A 21073-nucleotide genomic window follows, 5' to 3' on the forward strand; every position below is an offset into this window, starting at 1 on the left:
CCATTCACAATGGTCTCCATCGTACTGATGGCCTGGACATGTTAAGGTAATTGGTGAGCATGAGATAGCAGGAAACGTATTCTGTCGGTCGGACATCCGGGCTATCTCTAGTCTCGGGCCCAAACTGCATGTGGCTCACGGTTTGTTATGAACAACAGAAACCGACTGTGAAGGAGGCTACATAGCGATGTTGTTGGAGTGATATTCAATTTCGGAAAAAGCGACACTTTCGACCATGGAATTTAATTTTAAGTATGTCAGTATAAAAACGGTAAATCAAGTAAGTTTCTTCCACTCTGAAGACTTAGAAACGGTTGTGTGATTCCACTGACTATTTGCGGTCGAAGTTTACATAATACCAATGACAGAAATCATCCAACAAAAATCGAATCAGGGACTTGTTTTCACTCGAACATCATCAACCGGAAGTGACGTGACACGGACCGACAGAATACCCCATACCGTAAAACCTTGTCTACAAGCATATAGAGTGCTTTTGATGAAAGCTAAATTAATCTAGACACTCTCCATAAACAAAAGTATAACATTATGGAGTTTAAGCGAATAAATTACTGATACAAGTGTATACAAACAAGTATTATTGTATAGTTGAGTTGCTCTATGAAAAAGGACTTCAAATCTAAGCCACTACCACAATACTGGTAATTGCTGGTAATTGCCCCCCTAATTGCCTCAAGGATGATAATTGATTGTTAAATTTTTGGTCACACTTCTAAGCTCTTGCTTATCAGTAGGGATTAGCAGGGGTACAATTTTATGTCCTTTTTTGCATAGAGCAACTCAACTATAAGACCAATCCATTGAATTGGCATATTTACAGCTATTTCGTATTAATTTAACTTTCATCAAAAACACTCTATATGCTTGTAGACAAGGTTTTACGGTATTATAATATTACTATGCACTTACAACCATCTTGCATACAGTATACCCAAGACAAAAGAGCTTCATAAATGTTTAACAAATATTTTTCAAACTGTATAATATATCATTACAATAGCCATAGAAAAATGTTTATCAAAAAGTACATCTATATACTAACATTGTAGATATCTACATTGAGATTCAAGCAGTGCCAGTTTACCCAGGATTGGTAAAAGTATTTCAGAATACCCAAAACAAAAGAAGAGCTTCATTTAACAAATATTTATCAAACTGTATAATATATCATTACAATAGCCATAGAAAAGTTTTTATCAAAAAGTACATAGATCTACCGACATTGTACAGTGTATATAGATATCCACATTGAGATTTAAGCAGTCCCAGTTTACCCAGAAAAAGTATTTCAGAATACCCAAAACAAAAGAAGAGCTTCATAAATATTTAACAAATATTTATCAAACTGTATAATATATCATTACAATAGCCATAGAAAAGTGTTTATCAAAAAGTACATAGATCTACTGACATTGTACAGTGTATATAGATATCCACATTGAGATTTAAGCAGTCCCAGTTTACCCAAGATTGGTAAAAGTATTTCAGAATACAAGATTAAGTTGGCAGTAAGAAATCAAGGTTACACACTACCATTTTCAGACAGTGATATTGGGCTATTGAGGTCAAAAACAATACATCCCCTATGGAAAACATGACCCCTTAATCTCCCACACAGGGGTGTAGATTTCAAAAAGAGTCATCCATTTAGGTAACCCCAATTAAAATTCACACTCCCTGTGTTGAAGATTAAGGTCATGTCTTTCATAGGGAATGTGCATTTCAACAGGTATAGCCCATTTCTCCAAACCCTGGAGGCTGTTGGAGCATACAAATCAAGAGGTTTTTTGTGCATGTCCTCAGCCACAAATGAAATAAATGTATATAAAAAATAAATAGAGCTGCTAATATATTTAAAGAACAAACTGAAAATATACATATTATATTGGTCCTAAGTAAGTAACATATTTGTATGTTCACTTAATAAGCAATCTAAGCAAAGTAAATTATATTCATTGTATAATTAATTCAGAATTCATAACTTTGGTACTTTTTGTTCCAAAAAAGGGCTGAGATGTTTTCTTGCATGCACATAGTTTTGTGTCCTTATTTCTTATAATCAGGGACAGGCGATTTGCGCGGAAAAAAATAGCAAATTGCGCGGAATTGCGCGGAACTTTTTTTTCAGTGCAAATCATGTATCCCTGCCCATAAAAAAAAAAATAGCCAATTGCGCGGAAAGTTCCGCGCAAATCGCTTGTCCTTGCTTATAATTAAAAACATTATACATTAACAAAATAACAATGACACCCATGCATGATTGCTACAGACTAGTTTGTTTGATATAACAATGCATTGATTTGATCCGTTGAATATTTTGTATAAATTAAACGGCAGGAAAATAGTGTGTTTTGTATTATTCAAATATTGCATGCCTAAGTTTGTGCAATGGTATAAATGCAACACTCTTTCAAAATTGGACTGCTCAATTTTGCTCTTTCAAAATTGGACTGCTCCAAAATTGGACTGCTCCATTTTGTCCAAATTTGACATCATGCTATATATCTTTTACCATTGCAAGCTCAGACATTCGACATTTGTATTCATGGGTGTAAATCAATTCTCCTACCAGCATATTTAACATCCTGTAAAATTTTGATCAGCAGATAATACAATAATAATGATAATATATTTTCTTTTCATAAAATAAATAATAATAGCTTATTCATATCAAATCACCAATTATGATAACATGATCATAGTGTTGATTTTGTAAATAATTGGGTGTTTGTTAAACTAATATACATATTATTAAAGTTTAGTGACATAATAAAAATCTGCTTGATTTTCTTATCAAGTGCCATTTTTGTCAATCAATGGGCTATTCTATTTGAAATTGATACACCCCCTGTAGGAGACATGACTTAAATCTTTCACACACGGGTGTATACCTCAAATGGAGGTACCCATTCATATGGAGGTACCCATTCATATGGAGGTACCCATTCATATGGAGGTACCCATTCAAATGGAGGTACCCATTCATATGGAGGTACCCATTCAAATGGAGGTACCCATTCAGATGGCGGTACCCATTCAGATGGAGGTACCCATTCAGATGGCGGTACCCATTCAGATGGAGGTACCCATTCAGATGGCGGTACCCATTCAGATGGAGGTACCCATTCAGATGGAGGTACCCATTCAGATGGAGGTACCCATTCAGATGGCGGTACCCATTCAGGTAACTCAATTTGAATTTCACACTCCCTGTGTGGAAGATTAAGGTCATGTCTTCCATAGGGGTGTATGGATATCAGATCGAACAGCCATATACTATTTGTGTGCAATTTATAGCAATAACAACCAAAATATATAAACATAATTGCTATAACTACAAGTAGTTACATTTTGATCTTTTTTTTAGATTTTATGGACATAATTTATCTATTCTACCAGGAGAATAGTTTATAATTCAATATAATTTTGATCAGCAAATAACGCAATACTTATTGTATTTTTTCTCTCTCATAAAATAAATAATAACTTATTCATATAAGATTTCTAATAAATATTATTATAATATTGATTTTCTAAAAAATTGTTCTTTGTTAACCTTGTATACAAAGTATCAATAGCATAATTCATCACTAGCCGGGAAAAAAACTCATATGTACTTTAGGCCCTTGAACATGGATAAAGCCTTGAAGGTGTAGACTTTATATTGAAGAGGTTGCTACATCCATGTTCAAGGGCCAAAGGAACATGCAGGAATACCTCATATTTAGTTTTGGCCCTTGAAAATGGATAAAGCCTTGTAGGTGTAGACTTTATATTGAATGGTTTGCTTCATTCATGTTCAAGGGCAAAAAGTACATATGTGGATTTTCCCGCCCAGTGATTATGTGATATAATACAAATTTACAATCTACATATTACAACATATTTCTGGCCAAAGTAAATATAAGTAACAAACCAAATGATCGATGACATCCTATGAATGAAACTAGTTTCATTAGGAATTGAGATGATAGAGGATTTAAAATATTGATTACATTTCCCCTATGCTCTTAGAAACAAAAAAAAAACATTAATATTAGTTTGTCCAACTCCCGGCTTTGTTACAGACAGACAGGGAAGGGATTCAAATTCAGATTTAGTAGCACACACAGATTTTTTGTGACCTCCTTAAGAAAGAGATGATGATGAGGTATTATAATAATTATACATAACTCCCTTGGACATGCAAGTCTTTGGGCAGAAAAACCTCCTAAGTGTCACTGGCCCCTGAACATGTTTAAAGCAAAACCTCCCATGTAACCTGTTCGCAGTTTTGTTTTAAACATGTTAAGGGGCCACATACAAATAGGAGGTTTTTCCTGCCCAACAACAAATTATTTCATTACATTTTCAGGTCATCTAAAGAGAGAAGAACAGTGACCTAATAGAAATGTGCACCTTGCAAAGTTTGCTTTTACTGTCTGCTTGGTCCTTTTCTGCATGTTATGGAATTTTGCACTACATGCACAAAACCACTGGCTTTCTATGATGCTAAGTATCATCATTTTTATTGGTTCTTGCTAAAAAATACATGCAGTGAACTATTTTGATCCCATACCTCCCAATCCAATATGGAGGATTTTCCAATGCATTATCAAACACTTATTCTCCCTTTCAAGTTCTTTGATTTGAATCCAGAAGTCTTTTCACCTTTTTGGTAATTTCCAAAAACCTCTGCACAAGAGAAAGAAGATTACTCAGTAGATCACTTCGATCTTCTACTGATGAAAGATTATTGAAATCTCCCCGTGTTAATCTTAAATCGGCTGGTGAGCGCTCCTTTCATTTCGCTGCTCGGCTGTTTGGAATTCGCTTCAAACAGCCTCCGTAACTATACATTCGCTACTCAATTCAAAAAGCAGCTTAAAACTCATCTTTTTCTTCGTGCTTTTCCGGATTCACATATGTAACTTGTTTGTCTTTATTGTTTGTGCGCCTTGAGTTCTTTTGAAGATTGTGCGCCTACTAAGAACCCTCCATTATTATTATTATTAATATGCAAATTGGCAGTGCAGACATATGTCACATATGTCTAATCAAACAGTGAAGATCTGCACATGGATGATAACATTATCTCCATTTCTTTTGCAAAGGTTTTTGAGGATTACCAAAATGGTTTATTGAAGAAATAGTCCCAATTTTTTTTAAATATATGTGAATGAACCACTACTGACATCATCACTGGCCCCATGGAAGCAACAAACACTATTTATAAGAATACTGATGATTTGCAAACAAACAAATCCAATTTGTTTCATAAACAAAAATATACAGACAGAAGATATACAACTAAAAATAAGTATCAATGATATACATAGGAATTATACTTGAATACTGTAAACCTGTTAGCACGCATAATTTTTACATTTGATAATATAGATAAATTTCATATGTACCTCATCAGGCAAAATGAGCACAAAGTTGTGAAATTAATTTTCAGATTTTTGCATCATGATAAAAAACTTTTGATCAGCTTTAAATTGATGTGAATTCTAACAAAAATGTGACGTAAGAAAATACATGTGAATGAACCAGTAGGGACTAGTGGTCTTCTCACTCACTTCTCATCACTGCGGCTCAAGTTCAATTCCCCACATTGCCACATGTGAGTTTGGTTGCCGATCCATGCTCGTTTTCACAGGTTTTTCTCCGGGTGCTCTGGGTTTCCTCCTGCATCTAAAGTCCAACCCCTTCCCATATCCCTGTCCCATCATTTCTAGTTGGCATCCATTAGTTGCTTCTGAGCACTATTGAGCTAAGTAATGCAGAATGTAATGATTTGAACTCATAAGTCAAAAACAACTTTGTCACCATTATCCTCATATTGCCTGATTGAGTCACATATATTTATTGGAGCTTTTTCCAATGAGGTAGAACCAAAGAGTACTGACTCCGCCATGATTGCGTGTTGCTCATGGAGGGCAATAGTCACGTAAGATAATTTTGCTATGAGCCCAGCAAACTTTAATTCATTGTATGTTGTTGTTTGCATTCAGCATGTAATGCATTGTGTCAAAATGTCGCTAAACACCAAGTATGCAAACCTTTGTAAAGCTCAAGCTTAACCCCCTGGGTACTACCTGCCGATCTAACATTGCTTTAATCACCAATGAGAATGGAGCTTTGGAAATAATTCACCCCAATATTTGTGTGTGGTGAAATTATTCTAACAATGTTGCTGATTGGTCCAATTGCAAATGAAAACTTCTTTTTGGCCAATCGGCAGGTAGTTCTCATGGGGTTAAAGATTATCATTATATTTTGAGCTCTTGCTGAAAAAATTGCAGGAAGTACAATATTTGCCTTCCATGAGACAAACCAAAATGGTGGATTTACCATAAGGGCAATTTTAGTCGGTACTCTTTTGGTATAAACTCTTCGTTTTTTTCATAGACAGAGTTGATGAAGAGTCAACACATGTTTTTGAGATACACAACAAAGAACAATTATAAATACTGTTAATAGTCAAAGTCATTAATCACCCAGTACTGCAAGATCATAATCAATAATGTATCAAGATATTTTTAACCATCCTCTTGTAAAATCGGCCCCTGTCAATTTAATTTTACTCATAGTTAGAATGTATATGTTATAAACTTTAAAATGATCCATCATTTGACTTCATAAAATATCCAAAAACGGAGTTATTAATTGGTTGAACTTTGCAATGCATGCACATAATGAGTACAACTTCCATGCACATTTTGCGCTGTGGTTCCTGGTGGATGGTCATATTTGATATTTAGAATGACAAATCTGAACAAAAGACTTACAAAATTATATTTTCATATTTCCTACAGCACCTAGAGATCTTACGCTGGTTTCATACTTTCCTGCTGCTTGCCACTTTGCCACTCTGAAGATGATTTTACTTCACTGCGCAATCGCACCAGAAACACTGGCGGTGACCAGCGGCAAGCCGATATATCCATCACTTCACCACTTGGCCCAAGCAGCAGCATCGCTGGGAGTTGAATTCAAGTCAACTCGGAACAGTGCCGCTCTGACGTATGAGATCAAAATACAATTTTGGTGCTTAGTGGCAACAGCGGCTTTCATCAGAGTCATGCCGCTGCCGCTCAGCGGTGTGCCACTCCGCTTGCAGACAAGTGCAAGCGTCATGATGAAGCATCACGCCGCTTAGCTGCTAGCGGCAGAAAGTATGAAACCAGCATAAATCTCATTGTTAAGTAATAAAAATCATGCACTGGACTTCATCTTTGGAAGGAATGAAATATCATTATTTAGTAAGAGCAAATACGCAATGGAATTCATCTTTGGAAGGAATGAGATAGATAAATAAATAACTTGACTCAAATTATTTGAATCATGTCATTTACTAATCACATATATGTATTTAATTCTCTGACACAGATTAACGGCCGAGTTGTGTGTTGGCCCGCTGATGAGTTAAGTTGCGTGCTTACTTAGTTTGAGGAACCTCAGGTACACTGCCCAAGGTCAATTACATTGGCTACGTGTACATTATGGTGCCATACACTTTATGACAAACAGGATATGTTCAAATGTACATGTTAATCTGTAGTATGGATTACAAACTATTGGAAATCCTTTGATCCTTATTTAAGCTTAATTACCAGGGCTCATAGATTCCAGATTTGATAAACTTTATTGTTAGCCCAGGTTAGGCAACATTGTCATGATTCACAGGTTGCCCACTGCAGCATTCCAACTGACCTAACTCTTTTGTCTGATGTTTTCTCCAATATTTGCAAGACAAATGCAAAAACTTGGTAATAGTCTCAAAATGACCACTAGACACCCGGGCAAGTAATAATTCTTCATAGCTGGCCCCTCACATTTACAAATCATATTGCAGTTGAGCAAATGTCAAATTTGATCCCTAGTAATAACTGTATAAGCAGAAATTTTGCACAATTAATTTTTGCCAATTTTGGGTTTATCCCCAGTGTAAGAGAGCACAAAATACTAATAGGATTAGAGTTAGGATTAAGGTTAAGGTTAGGGTTAGGAATAAGGGTTAGGGTAAGGGTTAGGGTAGGATTAGGGATAGAGTTAGGGTTAGGATTAGAGTTGGGGTTATAGGATTAGAGTTGGGATTTGTTTGGTATTCTCTTACACGAAGGATACACCAAATTTTGAACCATTTCCCTTGTTTATATCATTGCAATTTGAAGCTTTCTCACCTATAAACGGAAAGAATAACTTAGCTACTTAGAATGCAAAAGTTTAAAAAAATAAATAAATGTGGTGCAAAAATGTCCACTTTTACTGTTTATTGGAATACATTCACTGAGCTGTGCAGCTCAATTTAATTGGAATGAATTTTTGTTTTTTGGTTGAATACTGTCCTGGCAATGGGCTATTCCATTTGAAATGTATATACCCCTTATGGAATAGGTGACTCCATATGAAATCTACACTCCCCATGTGGAACATTATGGTAATATTTTACATAGGGAGTGTATGGATTTCAACTGGAATAACCCATTGCTACTGTTCTTTCATAGTGGAATACATGCTTCAATAAGGCTGCGATCACATTTAAGTATACTGTATACGGTATTGATCAGACTGAGTTCACATAGTATACTCCTATGTGAACTCAGCCTGATCAAATGAGCGTATATTGAATAGCGAATACCGTATACAGTATACTTCTATGTGATCGCAGCCTAACTGATCTGTCACATAAAACAGTCAGTCATAAATCACATTTTTGACAAGTTTTGTCTAGATTTAAACTGCATAAATTATATATAATTGCTACAAATTTTTTAATTAGAATATGAAATAAAATATAATAGATATCTTTCAATATTTTTTTTATAAAATCAATAGTATCATCACTAATAGTTTAATGTCCAATGTAATGTTTAATGTCCAATTTTATCAAGCATTTATGAATCAAGGTGACATATATACATATCTTTTTTTCTGCACCCATATAATTTGCATCAAAAACTGCTGGAATGTCAACATAATTGTGCAATGATATTATAAAATTCTCAATACCTTATGTGTAAGGCATACAAATATTAACTAGAACTGGAGAGATAATGTATTGGGCCATACCAGTTGAAATCCATACATCTCCTATGGAAGATATGACCTTAAATCTCCCACACAAGGTGTGTGAATTTCAACTAGAGGCATCCATTCAGGTAGCCCCATTTCAAATTCACACTCCCTGTGTGGGAGATTAAGGTCATGTCTTCCACAGGGGGTGTATGGATTTCAACTTAAATAGCCCAATATCCATAGGTGTATAAGTAGCATCCATTTCAAAGTGGAATCTTTTATCCACAAAAGAAGCACCATTATTCCCATGCTATATTTTCATGGTCGGACATCTTGGAACATTATATCCCCTTTGCACAAGTCCATGCATAGCAACCAGCTTGAGAAAGGGGAACTGCACATGCCCCCACTGGCTTTACAAAGCTTTTCCCCCTTGTGTGACATCGACCTGACCAAGTCAATATATGCCTGTGGACAGTCTCATACAATACTGTACACTCTAGTACCCACCTTTTTAACTTTGAAAATTAGATGAGCCTAGTAACTCAAAGTACTGCAAGTTCATAAGAACGGGATAAGTACTCTTGTGAGAATACAAAAAAAGTACCTTCCTCTTTTAAACAAGTATATAAAAATCTGTTCTAATATATACAAATGGATACTTTTCAATATCATACTGACTGTCAGCCTTATGTCATAATGCACCACATAGAAAATAACTGCCTCGCAACAAATTTTCTCACATAATTCTCAGGGTTGACATTACTTAAGTACACAGTCAACATACACAACATGATTTACTTTTGTGTACCATCATAAATGAATAGCTACTGTTTTAAAAAACAGTCATTTACATGACTTTGGTCAATATTGCTACGGATGGCATGTTGGCGATGCATTAACCCCCTGAGCACTACTGCCTTTCTAACAACAACTTTGATTGGTTGATGACAAGAGATATTCAGTTGAGTAGCCAATAAGAATACAGTTTTGAAAATATTTCACACCGTTCATTTTGAATGATGACATTATTCTTACAAGATCATTGATTGGTTCAATAAATGAAACAACATCCATTCTGACCAATCGGCAGGTAGTTCTCATGGGGTTAAACAGGTAACACATATGGCTTGGATTGTCAAATGCAGACTCCTGCTATAGAAGTGCAGACAAATTTTACTGTTGCATCGCTGTTATACTGTGAACTGTCATACAGTTTCATGCACAGTACAATCAGAAGCCGATAACTCCATTCACAGCAAATCACTTTGGTTCATACTGTTGATGATGGCGTTTTATTAACAAAAAGGTTTGTCATGTTGACCGGCAGACACCTGCTACCTCTGTGACACTACAAGACTATGCCAGGAAACCCAAGTCTTATAGTTCTCATATACAAGGACGGTAGATTTCATAGGCTTATAACGTTACCACATACGTCTCATCACGGAGCACACTTTAGTTTTGCACATATACATTGATTTACACAATGTAGACTCTTGTTAACATCATACTGATGAATCGATTGCAAATGTTGAGTCAACTATAACTTCTGTGAAAATAAATAAACAAAGACAAGAGAAACAGTTGATGTTAATCATGTTTAGTTCATTCCACATCATGGTGCAGATTTATTACAGATTCAGGGTGCTACCTTTGCATGATGGTGCATTTCTATCAAATGTCTGAAAAATATAAGAGCTTTACTTCAGATGCTAAACTATTAAATTTTGATGGAGTAAACTGGTGGGATGAGGCTGTCAATCAGTTCACCAAACTTTGCTGGGTGGGCACTTTAATAGAAATAGGCATTTATTGGAATAAATTCAGACATTCCAAATGTAAATGAACATAATACTAACCTGGTACTTCTTTCTCCCTTTCAATCTCTTCCCCTTCATTGCGATTATCATCTAATTTACTGTATCCGTCTGATTGCGTGATTAGTCTTGCTAGCTGACCATCGTTACCGTCTTTTGATAAACCCTGTATTGCTTCTTCGATAGAATCGTACATGGATAGGTTGTCTATATTACCATGGTCTAAAACAAATCGCACTTTAGGCTGAAATTGAAGAAGAAGGATAATACAATGAGAACCTACATTGTAAACAGTGAACCAAGATAACCAGACAAATAATCCACCATATTGAATTGTCACGTATGGGCACAAAAAAGGGTACCCCAAAATCAAATGATTACATGTTTCTTCAGGTTTCTGCATTATAGGTGTGCTCTTAGCATGTGTTATTAGACAAATATGTTACATGCACAATGCAAACAAGCACTAACTCTTTCCACATGGGTGTCGACTGCAGACGACAAATTAAAAAAAAAAAAAAAAATTCAGAATTGTAATTTTTCATTACCATATTTGGAATCAGCATGAAAAATGCATTGAAATGAGTACAAACAAGCCTAGTATTGGTTCAGTGGTTCTTTAGATAGCTCTTGATATTTTGAGAAAATATCGCAAAATTTTGGCTAGCACGCAGAGCATTAAGTTTGTCAGGTGCATGTCAAACTAATCCAAAGGTTTACAATTTTGCCCTCCACTGGCAACACACAAAATTGCCGGAGTCGTAACTTTAAACGTTACACCTGTTAAAACCAGTGGCGTAGATTTCTTTTTGACATTGGGGGATGGGGTTGGACAAATGTCTTGAAGTATAGTGAATCAATCACCTTTTAGCGACAGAATAAGTTAATGGTACAAATGCGCGTGAAACGCACGAACAATTTTGCCATATTAAAGCTAAATTGATGAAATATATTGCAAAAGTGGAATAGATTTGCACGAAGCACACAAAAATGTGCACTTTTGGGGCTAAAATGGCCAAATATGAGGTTAATTTGGTCAGAAACCCACATACATGCATCAACATTGGGGGATGATTGTATGGACCATCCCCCTGAGCAAAATATGGGGGGTTATCCCCCCCCCCATCCCCCCAGGATCTATGCCTATGGTTAAAACTATGGAGGTTTGATTTAGAGAAGGATCCTTTTCCTCTTTTCCTCCTACAAAAGTCCAAAGACAACAGTGACAGACTGACACTCAAATAGTTTTATAACTCAGTTTTCTACTTACCCAAACTTTTACAAAAGCTACTTTTAGTCCCCGCTTCTTAAATGAATTACAAGTATCTTTTATACCCTGTAAAATAATGACATAAAAAATTGTTGGTTAAAAACTTACAAAAAACAAGTAAATATTACTTAAAAATATAAGACAATATTAATTTATACAAAATTCAATCAAGCATCATAGCACGGTCAACTCAAAACAAGGTTCTACGCGCAAAGTGCTTGCTGTGTGTGTACGCCTGTCAAATGTATGCGTACACTTTGCAAAAGACTTCTGGCGCGTTGCTAGAAAAGCACAAGAAACAAAAATGCACATTTTGTGCATGCGTTTGCAGGGAGAATCTTGTTTTGCTAGTAAGATGGCGGATCCATGCAAAGGGGGAATAGAATTAACATTTAACCTCTTAGGTTTATTATCAATGGGCTATTCCAGTTTAAATCCACACAACAACCATTAAAGACATAACCATAATATTCCACACAGGGAGAGTGAATTTCAAATGGATTTACCAGAATGGGTGACTCCAATTGAAATCTACACCCCCCTGTGTGTGGGAGATTAAGGTCATGTCTTCCATAGGGGGTGTGTGGATTTCGTCTGGAATCGCCCAATTGATGTTCAATATTCCCTTTCTACAGAACCAACAAACATCACCCCACACTTACCTCTACAACTGAAAAGTCAATTGAAGACACATGTGTGAAGTCAACTATGACAGAGGTGGGGTTTTTGGTCATCAGCGATTTCTCATCAAGGATTGTCTGTATAAGATCAACTGCTGGGAACCGTATTCCTCTTTCTAATTTCAAAATTACAAAACCATTCTTTTCCACCTGTGGTACAAATGCATAAAATAGAGAAATAGGGGTTAAATTGATGCCAACTTTATTAATCCAATGGACATTACCTGCCTAATTATCTGCTTCTAAGGATTATTTTGATTGGTTAAAAAGAGACTATATCATGTATTGAGCCAATCAGAGATATGGTAAGAATGGTCAGTGGGGCTGAAGGAGTTTAAGTGCTAAGAGATCTAAAAGCTACATTTTGATTGGTTACTCAGATGATTTTATCATGTATTTAACCAATCGTGGTCATTGTAAGAAAGACAGCGGTGCCCATGTATACAGGTTTTCAGTTCCCAACGTTTTGAAGAAGAAGGCTCGAAATCAACAACCTTGTTCTGAAGTTTCCGCCAACAATATTGGTGTTCTCATATCAATTGAAAATCCTTGTTTTTCTCATTCATCACCCCATGAAATGGTAGGGCTGAAAGACATATAATTGGGATTTGTGAGCCCAACTTTTAGATTCAAAATCAGTGTCTTTGAGCCATAGGTGGGGAGTATTTAACACCCCTCATTTTGTGATACGAAGACCTCCACAATAAGTCCATTATGTACTTGTTTGTGCAGAACTCCTTGAACTCCACAGTTAGAATTTGGGTGCATGAAACTGCTGTTGAAAACTCCATACTTCGATCAGGTTTATACAAGAAGGATGTGTGTGTGTGTAAGTGGTGTATGTGTTGGTGTGAGGAGTTCTTGCATCAGGTGGGGGGGGGGGGGGGTGTTCATACATATATATACATACCTGATATCCAGGTTTAGCGATGGGATATAACAATAGCATCATATCCACACCAATACCAATAATTGTTCCATATTCAACTCCTAGCACCAATGACAGGAAGAAGGTCGCTAACAATGGTAGTAAATCAATTTCTGTAACAAAATTCAATGATAAATAAATTAATAAGCATTGTAAAGTTGTTTTGGTTGATTTTGTTTTTCCAAAAAAACACCTCTCTGGCAGTTGTGATCAGAAGAAGAATATCCTATATCTTAATTTAAAAAAGAAATTTCATTGAAACAAAACCAAATAATTTACTCACTATTGACGGTTTTAGCCTATAATGGTGCGACAGGCATCATCAGAATGATGATGGATGATCCTTACTTCCGGTTGGAAGTATCCCGACTGTAGAGGGTGTATTTTGTATATAGGTGAAACCGTCAATAGTGAGTAAATTATTTGGTTTTGTTTCAATGAAAATTTTCCTTAATGCATATCTACAAACCTGATGAATCTATTCAGTGATCCTATATATATCTTGATCCAAAAGCTGACAGTAAATTGTTCACATGATTTGTTGTGAGTAGCCTTCCATTCTTATTCTTTTTCTTCTATTCTTTTCCACATAGGCCAGCACACTGATATAAGCTTTAGCTTGGCTTATGCATCTTACACCCCCATAAAGGCACCAGCTAACATGCCCATAAACTATATATTTGCTAACCATTATGTTGCATCAATATTTTCAGACAGTACTTACTTTTAACTTTCCAGAGTTGAGGCACAATTTCATAATCCACCATGAAAATAACAGAATATATTATAACGGCTGCTAGCGAAGCCTTTGGAATGTAGTTAAAAGCAGGGGTCAAGAACTGAAGGGCTAACAGCACAATAGCTCCTGTGACTATACCTCCTGCTGGTGTCCGTACTCCAGACTGGGAATTAATTGCTGACCTAGAAAATTGAAGAAGGAAGGAAAACTTGTAAATACTAGCTTTTTGATTAAAAATTATTTTGATGATCTGTAAATTTAATTGCTTATTTAATTATGGCTTAATAACTATGAACTATTTATGTTGAGAGAGAAATTGAACAAAATAGCAAATGCACCCTGAGATGTTGATGTGTTTGGGGTTCGGGCATTAGATACATCAACATCTCAGCCCAAGTGCTTTATTTTGTGAAATTTTTTTGAACAACAATACACAGTTTTTAATCTGCTTCATATCCTGTGTTTTTGGCTATTTTTGATCAAAATATTCATTAATAATTTCAGAAAATGTGCAAAAATATAAATACAGCAACTTAAAAGAAAATGGACCAATCATACACAACAAGTACACATTCCAAAGCACTGCATGAAGTATGCACCTTTGTTTCCAATGGACATTTTATTGTGAAATTTCATTGTACAAGGAATACATTTAAAAAAAATTCCACATAGCCCCAGAATGAAAAGTATTTAATTATCTTTGTAATCACTCAAAAAGCATTTTGTGTGAATTTTACATCCGCACTAGGTGCTATTAAATTTTTATGAGCCTTTTTATTTTACATGTAAAGTCTATGGGGGTGACGATTAGAAATGGCCGGCAATATTGAAAAACCCTCATTTTGGGCCATTTTAGACACTAAATGCCCATAAAATAAGAATAGCACTTAGTTCGGATGTAAAATTCACACACAATGCTACCTGAGTGAGTACAAACATAATTAAATACATTTCATTCGGGGCTATAGCAAAAACATATAGCAAATGTCCTATACCTTAATGGTTATGGAACAATGGTGTATACAGAGTGCAATTAGACATGTTAGTAATCTAGATAAGATTATATTTTTCCATAGGAGGTGTCTGCATTCCAATGGAATATCCCTATGTAAGTGTCCTTACCTTGAAAAGCTACCAGTGGTGGGATATGCAGAAACAAATGAATTAGCTAAATTACAAGCACCTGAAAGCAAAACAATGAGAGAAATATTAGTTTTTTTCATGTACATGGTGTCCCAAATGTCACTACACCAAATTTGTAGAGGTATATAACATATACTACACTGTCTAAATGCAGGCATGAGACTATTCATCCATGAAAAAACCTTGAAAGAAAGTTTAAAGTTTGAAGAAGCCTGAAAAAGCATGTGAAATGAGGCTAAAAAGGCCAAAAACGGGCTGAAATTAAAAGAAAAGCAGGAAAATTCATATGCCTGTAAATGGTTCTTTTCGCTGCAGATTTTTTTGTATTATTAGGCAGTCCATGCCCCCCCCCCCCCGGAGATAAGAACAGTATGACTATTAAAATTCGGTAATGTAGTATAGTCTAGAGAATCAAAGTGGTACTGTTCATTGCTTTAAGTTCCAAGCTAGGAGTGCAGTTTCTAATAAACCAATCTGCATGATAACTACAAACCTAAGATAATACACTACCAGATTCCTATTGCTGCCGCCTGTACGGGTACACCATCACCAAGTACCACCAAGGTACTTGACTCTTACTGTACAGTACCGGAGGAGTACCAGTGTAGTACCAGGGAAATACCACTGCAGATTCCTATTGCTGCCGCCTGCAGAGGTACACCATCGTCAAGTACCCTTGGCTGGTACTGTGCAGTACTGGAGGAGTACCAGTGTAGTGCCAGTGCAGTACCAATCCTAGTGGGTCCTATGCAGTAGCAGCATTGGTAATCAGTAGATACTCTGTGTGTGTACCATTCAGATACCTTGGCAATGGTGTACCTGCGCAGGTGGCCACAATAGGAATCCTGTTGTGTATAAAATAAACTTACCTAATGCTATTAACTCTTGATTTGACTCCACTTTATAATTATTTTGCCTTGCTGTGGACAGAAAAAATGAACAGAAAATCATAGGATGAGTTCATACGATAGATTAATTACGGGTCTAAAACAGTGTTTTTACGTGTGGAGAGAAGAAAACAGATTTCTTAATCAGTAAAAAGCTGAAACAAAAGTAAATTTCACAGTATTTCCATGGGTCAATTTCACTAACAGGTACTACCAGTCATAAGTTCTTTAACCAATTAGAAGTTCAAACCCATCATAATTCTTACATATGTGGTGTGATCAAGCAAAATCAGTTTGAAGTCAGACATATTCAATTTTCAATTTTTGACATGATTGTATATTAAGCATTTGCAAAGCTACATTTTGCAGGTGAAGTGTTTCCAAAATAATATACACATACAATAAAGAAATTAGTGTCTTGGTTCTATCTGAAAATCTATATATCCCGACTTCCTACTGATTTTGCTTGATCACATCACATATAAATCCGTTGGAAGAGTTAGCATGGGTTTAGGACAATCCTACTCAATGAATCTTTTTACAATAGTTATAGATACTTACCAAATCCTTTAGCAATGGCTATATTTTCTAAGAACCCAATTAATGGAATGATGACAAGTCCTATATTAAGATGCTGAAAATAAATTGAAAATAAGATGGATAAATGACTAATTACTGCATAGCAAGAAATTGCAAGGTTTTTATTTTAGCACTTTTTGCACAGTTAATTTCAGAACCATGAATTTAACCCCCTGAGCACTACCTGCCGATCTAACATTGCATCTGATTGGTCAATTATGTGATATCTTAACTTTAATTACCAATCAGAATGGAGCTTTGCAAATAATTCACCCAAATTTTTTTGTGTGGTGAAATTATTCTAACAATGTTGCTGATTGGTCCAATCGATAATAAGAACTTCTTTTTGGCCAATCGGCAGGTAGTTCTAGCTGGGGTTAAAAGCCTGCAAAATATTACCCATAGGCTTTAATGTGTAACTGTTTGTAATCACATATATAAGAATCCACAAAACTACTCAACAATTGAAATCACAAAAAATTTATACAGTGAAAATATCTGCTTTACAGTACATGTAAACTCCTCAACAAAAGTTTGGAAAGTTTTTTCAAATGTATCTCAAATTATTTGTGACATATTCATATCGTGTTGCATATCAATGGATAGCTACAATACTCCCCTTTACAATGATACCCCATTTGAAACAATGACATTTGTCACGGCTGAGTACACGTCTTGTGAATGTAGTGGGGTCTCAAAAAGAATTTGCCAAATTACCATTATTCTGTGCAGCAAGCTGCAATCCCATAACTTCACAATCTGGGACCTAAATGCAATCCTCCAAGATGACACCGCTCGCCCCACATAGCCACGGTAGTCAACGAATACCTTCAGAATATGGGAGCAAAATGGCCTGCCATCAGGCCAGACCCGGGGGCCAGACCTCAACCCGATTGAACACTTGTGGGACCAGCTTGATTGTGTTGTGCATCCCAGAGAAGCCCATATGCAACCACATTGAATGACCTGCGACGAATCCTCGTTGAAGAATGGAATTCCATCCAACAGTAACGTGTAACCAGGTCGGTGAGTAGCATGAGGAGAAGGTGCATGACTATTGTGGCTGCCTGTGGTTTTTCCACCCGCTATTGAGGTTAGTGGCTAGCGTTGTTTGAGCACAGAATAATGGTCAATTTGGCAAATTCTGTTTGAGAACCCACTACATTCACAAGGCGCGTACTCAGCCGCGAAAAATGTTATTGTTTCAAATGTGGTGTCATTGTAAAGGGGAGTATTGTAGCTATCCAGTGATATGCAACACGATATGAATATGTCACAAATAATTGGAGACACAGATGCTTGAAAAAACTTTCCAAACTTTTGTTGAGGAGTTTATATAAATAACAAATGGTAACATTGTCATAACTTCTCTCTAGTCCGAAGGGTCCCTAGTCCAAAGGTTCTCTAGTCCGATGGGTTGCTAGTCCGAAAACCAAATTAAGTTCACTAATCCGAAGGTTCTCTAGTCTGAATGTAGAATGAGGGTTAGTATTAGGGTTTGGGTTATGGTTAGGGTTAGGGTTAGAGAGCCTTATTCTATATTCGGACTAAAGAACCCTATTTTTTTATTCGGACTAGCAAACCCTTGGACTACAGAACCCGATATTCGGATTAGCGAACCTTTTTCAGAATTCGGACTAGCGAATGGTAAATTACATGTTCGGACTAGTGAACCTTCTGACTAAGGAGCCTTCGGACTAGTGAACCTTCAGACTAGAGAGTTGTCACCAACATTGTCCCAACTCCATTTTCTGTATTTACTGAGCAATGGCAAAAACTGTGAATAACCCGATCAAAAGTATATTTACCTCCAGAATATTTTGTGCTTTAAAGCTTGGTGGTCGGAATGGTGGAAGCCCTGATGTGACGTTACCCGTCAAGGTTATGTGGCCTATGCTACCGTTCATCTCCACACCATACATGATACCAGCAGCAATCACCACAAGTACTGCATTACGAGCTGTAAAAATGAATATAGTTGGAAAAAATGTCAAAAAACAAAAGGAAAAAATTACGAAAAAACAAACAAGTACTGCGTTACGACCTAAAAAAAGTTGAAAATTAATGAAAAGTGGTACCCAATTAAAATAGATTTTCAAATGATAATTCCAGTCGCCTATTTCAGTTGTGATTTTATCATAATACCAAATATCAGTTGAATAAAAGCCACCTCTAAATAACTTGTGAAGTGCCTTACATGATTCGCCAAAAGGTCAATTGTAAAATGTCTTCCCATACTTGTATATCCAAGATGGCCGCCATAGTCTGACATGCAACTCAAAATATTGCGATTTGCGCTGGGAGTGTGATTTTGCACAACTCGCAACAATTGCAAGTTGCAAGTAGGATGTGTTAAATACCGAGGGTAGCCTAACCCATGCCAAGTAATAAAAGACCCTACCTGTGCCAAGGATCCATAGTGCTTTCCAGGGAGCCTTCTCTTTTGCTGGACCTGCTTTGCCTATCTTATTTAACCCATGACAAGTAACATTATAATTGTTACTCCCTACCTGTGCCAAGGATCCATAGAGCCTTCCAGGGAGCCTTCTCTTTTGCTGGACCTGCTTTGCCTATTTCATCTAATTTGGCTTGGCTCTTGTTTTTACCAAACTGAAATTGGAAAAAAGATAAAAATGTTAATATTGGACTATGTCATATTGACATAGCTTAAAAAGTTACCTTTTTAGAGTCTGAATAGAGCAGCAACTGCTTCCAGAGACTGAATAGAGCAGCGACATCAAGCTGAATGAAGACGCCATGATGGCGTCGCAAGCTATGTCGCTGCTCTATTCAGACTCTGAAAAGGTAACATTTTATTTAAGCTTAGCTCAAAATGGTTTTTTGATAAACATCAACCTCTTTCTTTCAAAACTGTTTCTTTACTAGGCAACATCATTCCTTATGTGTAATATCAGGTCTGCTTTCCATATTTTCTTATCATACAAGAACAAGTCAAAAAGGTGTGGAAATTTTCAAATTCTAATCGCTAGAATTCCAATTTTCTCTTTTCAAGCAAACTTGTGTAACACCCTACTGGATTTGATCAATTTCATTTTCAATCTCATTTTCATTTCAATTTTCAACTGGAATTAGCCATAAAACAAGCCAAAATTTCCAGCAGGATTAAGGTACATAAGGAATTGAGATAATAATATTTAAATATTCCACAGGAGAACAGGGGATGTGTGGATTATAAATGGAATAGCCCAATTTACATTCCGAAATAAACAACAAAGATCAGTTGTGTTTATTCTGTCATTAATTCAATAATCATAAAACCTGTTTTTGATGGACTACTTACTCTCATTATTGCTAGGAAAAGTAGTGATGTTAATCCAAGCACCAAATCTGGCCAACTGTTAATGGTAAAAAACAAAACCATACGATTAATTAACACTAAGAACCTCTGAACCAATACTAGGCATGTGTGTTTGAATGTTTCGAGATATGGCGGACACAATAGGATGGCGCTGCACGAATTGGGTAAATCCTTTTGAATTTGCCAGGTTTTACCCAGATTGAAGACTGCCCAACTTTGGTGTATGCCATACTTCGAAAAGGCTAATTGTGGTCAATGCATGCATAGTTAGAATCCCTTACCAAAGGCAGTGGCTGGGGAAGTATAAAAATTGAGGAGGACGAGCACAATTTACAAATGTAATTCTTAGGTTAGGTTTTGGTGTTTTTTTTTAAAGAGGCGTGGTCTGATTTTTATGTGCTGTTTTCTATCTTAGATTCAGACCTACCATAAAAACAATATGTTTCCAAAATAGCTTGTTGTATCGCTCCAGCAGTTTTGATATGTGAAGAAAAAGCGTGTATAACAATGCCCCATAGGATAGTACATACACATCCGGTGTGGTGACCACAATTTACCACATTTTTGTTCACACCATTTAAACCAAAAATATCTCAAGGGTTAAATTTCACTGGAATAATGAGAAAAATATGAGTTTTCTTCTGATACCAAAATCTCAATTTTGATGAAAAACTAGATGGACCG

At 36.1% G+C, this 21073-nt stretch overlaps 2 protein-coding genes across 4 annotated transcripts in view; one reads left to right on the forward strand and one right to left on the reverse strand.

Moving 5' to 3' along the window:
- Positions 1 to 21073, forward strand: part of LOC140165105 (T-complex protein 1 subunit zeta-like) — a 328487-nt gene that overhangs the window by 76763 nt on the left and 230651 nt on the right. Inside the window, exon 1 of one of the 2 annotated variants that reach the window (XM_072188532.1) lies at positions 6307 to 6316. The exons of the other annotated variant lie outside the window; for it this stretch is intronic. The gene's annotated coding sequence lies outside the window, so the exon portion shown is untranslated. Of the gene's footprint in view, positions 1 to 6306; positions 6317 to 21073 lie in introns of those variants that run through there. 2 annotated transcript variants of the gene reach the window in all.
- LOC140165104 (sodium-independent sulfate anion transporter-like) overlaps positions 8493 to 21073 on the reverse strand; it is a 59887-nt gene continuing 47306 nt past the window's right edge. For both annotated transcript variants that reach the window (XM_072188530.1, XM_072188531.1), the window contains 12 exons: positions 20372 to 20426; positions 19581 to 19680; positions 18879 to 19030; positions 17053 to 17125; positions 16474 to 16524; positions 15584 to 15644; positions 14447 to 14643; positions 13705 to 13835; positions 12777 to 12944; positions 12115 to 12180; positions 10887 to 11088; positions 8493 to 10576 (listed from right to left, as the gene is read on the reverse strand). In XM_072188530.1, the coding sequence (XP_072044631.1) occupies positions 10533 to 10576; positions 10887 to 11088; positions 12115 to 12180; positions 12777 to 12944; positions 13705 to 13835; positions 14447 to 14643; positions 15584 to 15644; positions 16474 to 16524; positions 17053 to 17125; positions 18879 to 19030; positions 19581 to 19680; positions 20372 to 20426 (1300 nt within the window). In that variant the 3' untranslated portion in view covers positions 8493 to 10532. The remainder of the gene's footprint in view (positions 10577 to 10886; positions 11089 to 12114; positions 12181 to 12776; positions 12945 to 13704; positions 13836 to 14446; positions 14644 to 15583; positions 15645 to 16473; positions 16525 to 17052; positions 17126 to 18878; positions 19031 to 19580; positions 19681 to 20371; positions 20427 to 21073) is intronic.

Source organism: Amphiura filiformis, chromosome 11 (assembly GCF_039555335.1).
Source record: "Amphiura filiformis chromosome 11, Afil_fr2py, whole genome shotgun sequence".
Classification (NCBI taxonomy): domain Eukaryota; kingdom Metazoa; phylum Echinodermata; class Ophiuroidea; order Amphilepidida; family Amphiuridae; genus Amphiura; species Amphiura filiformis.